A 7,216-nucleotide genomic window follows, 5' to 3' on the forward strand; every position below is an offset into this window, starting at 1 on the left:
AAAAGCTCTCCGCCTTTTCTTTTTATCCACTTTTTTCCCCTACTACCTTTTTTTTTTAAAAAAAAAAAAGTTATTGACTAAGCACTATAAAAAAAGGGGAGAGAATTATTTTTAAGGAACTCCGTATTTTTTTTTTCTGCCATCATCGCGTCTGAACTTGTTATAATCGATTTAAGATTAAAACTCATGGTTTTGCTTTCTTATTCCCATTTTTTCCCCGTCCAAAGCACTGAGCTAGTTAGTGCATTTTACTCTTTTGAGATAGTGATAAATTAGAGTGTTTATTTATTCAAGGCATTGCGTCTGGCGCTAATCTAATCCCCTTGATTTCTAAGGAGTTGCAGAGTTTTTCTTTCCCTTCCAGCAACTAATTAAAGAGAGCTCGCTTATTAGAAAGCGAAATTGGCCGCTTTCTTGATGATTGCTCTCAGAAAGGAGTCCATTTTATCTCGCGATCTCAACGCTGCCGTTTCTTTTTCCACTCTGGCTGAAATTTCGTAACGCTTACGAGCGTTTTTCTCTTTGAATTTTGCAATATTAAAGGCAGATATTCGTTTTAACAGTTGCACGAATTTGGAAAATCCGGTCGTGTCTTTTTCCAGAAAGAATGAATTTTTGTGGAATGGAAGATTCGTATTCTCGAATTCTTCAGGAGCTCATTACAGAGTTTGCACTAGGTGCTGTTGTCCTTTTTACCAGAAGAAATCGTTTTGTGTGCATTAAACTATCAAATTATATAAGAATTGGAATAACTTCGCTACACTTTTTTGTCCTGTGATTATGTCAGGTACTATAGGCTTTATCATTTGTTTTAAAAACATGTTTAGTTAGATTGCTTTTTTTAAAAGTATTAAAATTACTTCAAAGAATGATTGGCGGAACAGGAATCTTCATTCTAATTCTACTGAGCTACATCGATAATTATCAGAAAAGTTAATTCATGTAAAAAAAAAAAATAGCTTTGCAAATCATGAGATCGATGTTTGAATACAGTACGCTCCCGATTATCCGGCCTAGGTTTTTTTTTTATCATAATTAATTGAGGAAGACAAGGCATTTGAAGTTGTCCTCCTACGTTCATGTGTAAAATACGAGTTGTGACAGGAAAAGAGGAGCGTTCTATTCGTTGTTCATTGTTTCATCAGTGTGCAATGGATCTCAGTTGTTGCCGTTGTTATAAATACATTGTATGTATACAGTATTCGCAAATCGTTCTTGGGGTGTGCTTAATGTTTTTTATAAGTATACCACAGTGAAGTGTACAGAATGTATGTTAAAATGTGAACAGTTTATATCCTTTAATTTACTTTTTTTCTAATAAATTCTTGCAATGCAGTATATAAATATGCATAAACTACCAATACAGAACCTTCTATTTTAACTCGACACGTTACGGGCAATTGCTTCTATGATTCACCGGGCCGTGGCCGCGTTCATATTGTACGTGGCTTGAGATAAATGGAGGGTTTAGTACTCTATAAGAAGTGAGAAAATACATATTATAACAGTTAGTTTTGGTACAAAAACTTTGTCTTCTGCTATTGATGGGCAAATAAATGAGTTTATAGAACTCCGGCTTTTTTGTTATCCTCCACATCAAGAGTATAATGCAATTTTTTAAAAAGTAGTGTTGCTTAGGTCATTTTATTGTTCTTTGTTAAATTCGGCTTTCAGACTTTATATTGCTTTTCATTTACAAGACTGATAAGTTTTCTGAATTCAACATTTCAAATATATCTCGAAGAAATATCTCTAAATACGTTTGAGCATACTGTGAACAGAAAGCTCGCACCAAAAACTTCCGAATGCTTCTAGATAGACGGAGAGTTTTCAAAGAGAGTGTCCCTCTTCGGTACCGCACTGAATTTCACCCGTTGTTTCTTAATGTTGAGCTGAAAAAAAAAAAGAAGAATCGAAGCCACCCAGACTCTTTTCCTCCAGAGATGTCGCTTCCTGAGTGGAAACGTTTTTACCCATATCTCCCTGAAACCTCTTTAAGATTCCCAGCGCGCTCTTCTGCAGCCAGCAAGACAAGAAAGTCGACAGTCATCCCGTCCCGCTATTTAGCCCTCGCTTCCAGAAAACGGAATTCAATTTAGTCGCCAGAAACTCCCCTTCTTCTCAACCGCTATCGGTATCTGGCAGCAGAAGTCCCCTTTGTTAGCATGACGTCGCGTGTCTGGGCTAATTCAATAAGTAAGAAGCGTTTCTGGCAGCCGAACTCTTTCGCACAACCTTACCCAAGAAGAGCGGCTAATTCGGGGGAATATAAGAAGAGGAGGCGACCCCCCCCCCCCGCCGACTTCGGGATCCACGAAATCCGATTAGAAGCTACTAACGAGGCCTGTTTAAAGGCGTAGCCCCGGCCGTGTCTTGTCGCCTTTTCCAGGAGAGTGACAGCCAACTCCCCTGCGAGTTGGCTAATTTCTTCCAGGAGGTGATAGGAGATGTGTGTGGGGAGCTAGCTGCTGCAAGAGGAGGAAAAAATATTTATTATAAAATGAGCTGTTAAGAAGGGAAAGGAAGGGAAAAAATTGTTGTACGAAAAAGAGATAAAATTCTTGGTGTTAAGAGAAGGCAGCGATTATTCTCTCGGGAGGGATGTGTTAACCATGGAATTATCGTTTGGGTTTAATGTGGCCGATTATTTACTGTTCTTTTTCTGACCACCGAACAGTTTCTGTGCGTTTCCGCTTACTTCTTGCAAAGTGATATTTAGGTAAAGAGATTTAGTTTGCGTGATAACAACTTGAGGTCTTGATGAATGGTTCTCCGTCAGGTGCGGTTCAGACTGTTAGCCTGTGTTATGTTTAATTTTTAAAAGAGCGGAAGAAAAGTTTAAGTAATGGATTTTAACCTAATTATTTTGTCCCGGCTCAATATCTATTTGGTGTATCATTTTTCAGAGACTGATTCGTTATTTTGTATTTTTTTTTTTCTCTTAGGCAAACGCCCTCAGGCATGTCATCTCCCAAACAGCAGGTTATGCGGACGGATCTGGGGGTCTGTATGATCCCAGTATGCATCAGGTAAGGCTCTTATCAGAAAGAAAATCCTTTCAAAATTCAAGTACTATCTTTTAAAATTCTGTAGAATAATATCCAGGCAAAAATCCAATTTAGCATCTTCTAAATAGACTTTCATTCATTTTCTAAAATACTGGGACATTTCATATTATATTCCACGTGTTAGGTCTTCTGGTATTTTATCTTTATGATAGCTATCTATGAATTCTTTTAAGATGTAATGAATTTCTGCAAATATGTTTCAGCTAATATTTCTAAAGTTATCTAGACTGTAGAAAATGTGCTACGCTTGCAGAGTGGTAAATTTTACATCTTTATTATAATGATTCATGCCAAATACCAAGAATTCACGACAATCATAGAATAATGGTTTAAAGGCAGACTGTTTTAACCAGCGCTGTCATCCTGTAAGCCAAATAATATTGAGATTAAAAAAAGAATAAATATTTATCATCAAATTTTAGTTTGAGTCTTAAAGATGGTCATCACTTGTCTCTATGCAAATTAATATGCTATCCATTTTTGTCAATAAAATATAGATACTTACTTCCTTTGTTCGAATTTAAAGTTAATTCTGTAAAAATTGCTGTTACATATATTTTCTTCGAATTTCTTTAAGGGATAAGGGGTTCACAATAAATGACTTGAATTTTGCTAGATTCTTTTATTTCTGTTTTATCATCGTATAATAGTTGTCTGACACATTTCTTCTTCTCTTTTTCAGCCTCCAGAATTGCATCCATAGTAGCCTGATTTACGTACATAAACAAACGGAGGATCTCTCCTGTAATCTGAACTCTTGTAATATACTACATACGTGAGAATAATAATTAAAAACAAAGAAAAGACTCCTTATACTGCCGCCCGCGGTAGGATCGCAAACTCTTTATGTGCCACTGTGAGCTGAAGAGGTCTTTACCCTACCTCTCAACTCCCTCAACCATTTCGATCCTGAATTCCGGGAGAAAAAAAATAAAACAAAATCGTGCCATAATTCAAGAAACATAGAAGAATTCGAATGCATTAACTTTCACAGAGTGGGGTCGATTTGGCCCGTGTTATATACGTGTTCAAGCTGGCCGAGTGACGTCATAGCGCGTGTGCGGCCTTTCCATCGTCCGTCATCTTGATGTCGTCCATCTTGTTACCATTGACTCTTTCTTCAAAATTACTTGCCCAACCTCGATGTGAATTTCTCCCCCCCCCCTTTTTTTTTTTAATTCCCGGCCTTAGTTTTCAGTTAATTATTTCTTGCATTTTTTTTTTAAAATTGTACTTAGGAAAAAGGCTGGACAATGTGGAGATGTAATCGCGATGAATCAATCGCTTGTGATGCATATTGTTTTTCGATAATACTGAAAATCCATGTTATATCAGAATTAAAATTTCTTCACATTTTCGAGTTATTTATTCCAAATAGTCGTAAGCAATATTTGTGAGAAATATCAATGTAATAAAAAAATATCAATTACATTTTTAATTTCTGCTTAAATTTACAAAACTTTGATGTTAAAAAAAAACAGGCTGTTTTGCGAAATGTCTGTATTGAAATAAGTACAACACATTTCAGTTTAACAGACATTGTTTTCGCGGTTACCATCTTTCGCATCGTCCAATCTTGATTTGTAGGACATCAATGTGTGATCCGTCACGACCTGGGGTATATTTATAAGTGTCCTACATTTTTTAAACAGTTTTAGACTGCATTTTTGTGTCTTGTCTCTCTCTCACTGCTTTCTGCTGTGGCCAGTGTTTTATCAAACAATCAGTCTTACTGTGGCATTTACTATTTAAAATGATTGTCTGATTTGTTTGTGTGTTTTTATTGCTCAGTCTTCTGTGATCTAATGATGGACAATTCTTGATATGCGATGAGGACTGGTTTTTTTTAAGTATATTTATTTGTGAAAAAGTATTTTTATCCATAGAACTTTCTATTTTGTTCTAAACAAGTAATGTTTGCTTTATGTTCATTTTTTTTCGAATAACCTTGACTATTTATAGTTAAGAATAAAAGTCATGAAAGTTATTTGCGATTTAATAGCAATTTTTTGTAGCTATTTCACTGTGGATCTCCTAGCTCAATGAGATATTGCTCATGATTTAAATAAACAAATTTTGTGCCGGAAAAATATATAAAGCTGTTATTAACATAACTGATAATAAAATTATTTAAAACTAATTTTTAAAAATTTCAAATTAAACAGTTTCTCGAATTGAATTTCTAATTTTTATCTATCAATTTATTGTATTTCATTTATAATTTTTGTAGAAAATTATAAATAGCAGATTGCAAGTATTCTGCATAATGTTTTCTGTAAAGGAATTGATCTTGTTTTTTAATGATAAATTTTTTTTTGATTAATTGTAACTCAACAATCAATTTTTTTTAAGTGTAGTGAATGCCTATTGGTTCACGTATTTAGTCATTTTATTTATGTAATCATTGTTTGTTTTATGATAATTAACATACATGATCAAAATATTTTGTTTTGGATTACTTTTATTCTCTGTGTTCTCTAATATGACTTTTAGTTGTAAATATTGCTTTGCAAATATTTATATCTTCATTGAAAACTGATATTTTAAAAATATTTTAATGAAGATATTTTAAACTATGCATCCATTTCATGAAGATAGAGAAAAATTATCTTGAGTAACATCAGCTAAAATAATATAATTCGTTATATTTAGTGTGATAGTGAATGCATTTAACATAAACCAAATTTATGACAGCAAAATTTTTAAATTTATTTTTGTACGATTAATTCAATTGGACAATTACGATTTTTAAAATTGTTATTTTATACTTGATATATTAACTAAATATAAAAATCCTTTATTTATTCCAATGGATTTCTTATATCTGTGAGTATAAAAAATTGTGGTAACTTATTTAAAGTGAAATTTTAAATAATTTTACAAATGCCATAAGAGTTTATTAGTTCAAAGCCAAAATGATGCGCTGTGTGATGTACTCCTTTCAGTCTTGTATTTTTTTCTTTTTCTAATCTAATGCAGGCTGCAGTGAGAGAATCTCATTTCCCCATGTTTTGTTTTGACGAGATGCTCAAATATGTTGTTCTTGTTCAATCTTCACCAAGAACGTTTATTCTTGCCATTTGCTTGTACAGATTTTATCAGTCGCAAGAAACTCATCGTTAATAAAAAATCTCCAGGTCGAAAAAAAATTTATTGTACAGCTTTATTGCCGTGTTCGTAAAAACACTCAAATTAAATGTGAGACGAACTCTGATTTTTATCAAAATTCTGTTCTGTTAAGTCGAACACAGCGATATCGGTCTGCAGTGGACTTGCAGAGCGGAAAAAAAAAGTATTGGACAGCGGTGGTCTGTCCATTTGTACAGTGTCCCCCACCCCATTTTGACCGTCATGTACAGTCCCCTGTTTGTTGCCCTCCCCCTTCTGTTATGCGGCATTTTTTTTTTCTGTTCATCCCCCCATGTGCTGTAGTATAATGAATGGTCTGTGAATATTGAGCGATAACGTCAACACTCAAGTCACTGACGGAAATAAATATTTTGACTTTTTGTTATTGTGTTGTGTGCTTTCTTTAATACATTTCATTACAAAATTTATACTCTACATGTTTCAAACACATATTCTCGAATTGCTTATATAGCAAAAATAACAAAGTTGTTCCCCTCCCCCCTCACCTTTAGCTCTAGTTTCATTGTAGATCACGACAACATTTATAATACTTTCTTTCTGGGATTCAGATAAGCACTAAATTTGAATCTTCAAATGGAGTGCATGGATTCTTTGGCTCTAAATCTCCGATACATTATTTGTATTTAAATTTCAACCTTATTACAATTTCCTTTAAAACTTGGAATTTATCGTTAACTTCCAGGAAGGATGGGAATTTCGAAAGGTAGCATAGCAACTCATGTATACAATTATTCTTTCATCATTCAGACACATTTATAATTAGAATACTTTTTAAATTACTATTAAAAATCTGCATTCCTCTTGTCTTTTCCTTATAAACAGCTGACTTTAATTTAGGCCGTTAGGCCTGGTCTGGCAATTGATTTATGTTAATCATAGCCAAAATATTTGACTTAAAAATAGATAAAAGAATTAACATCAAAATCTTATAAAATTGACTGGATAATAATTTTTAATTGAATTTTCTTTTAATGTTTTATTTTCCAATGACAAATTTA

The 7,216-nt window shown here is 33.6% G+C and overlaps 1 protein-coding gene across 2 annotated transcripts in view; it reads left to right on the plus strand.

The window, feature by feature from the left end:
• The window catches only part of LOC129980579 (homeobox protein extradenticle-like), a 287,760-nt gene extending 281,183 nt beyond the window's left edge, over positions 1-6,577 (plus strand). For both annotated transcript variants that reach the window (XM_056090954.1, XM_056090955.1), the window contains 2 exons: positions 2,946-3,029; positions 3,751-6,577. In XM_056090954.1, the coding sequence (XP_055946929.1) occupies positions 2,946-3,029; positions 3,751-3,771 (105 nt within the window). In that variant the 3' untranslated portion in view covers positions 3,772-6,577. The remainder of the gene's footprint in view (positions 1-2,945; positions 3,030-3,750) is intronic.
• The last annotated feature ends 639 nt before the right edge of the window (positions 6,578-7,216 follow it).

Source organism: Argiope bruennichi, chromosome 8, assembly GCF_947563725.1.
Source record: "Argiope bruennichi chromosome 8, qqArgBrue1.1, whole genome shotgun sequence".
NCBI classification, from domain to species: domain Eukaryota; kingdom Metazoa; phylum Arthropoda; class Arachnida; order Araneae; family Araneidae; genus Argiope; species Argiope bruennichi.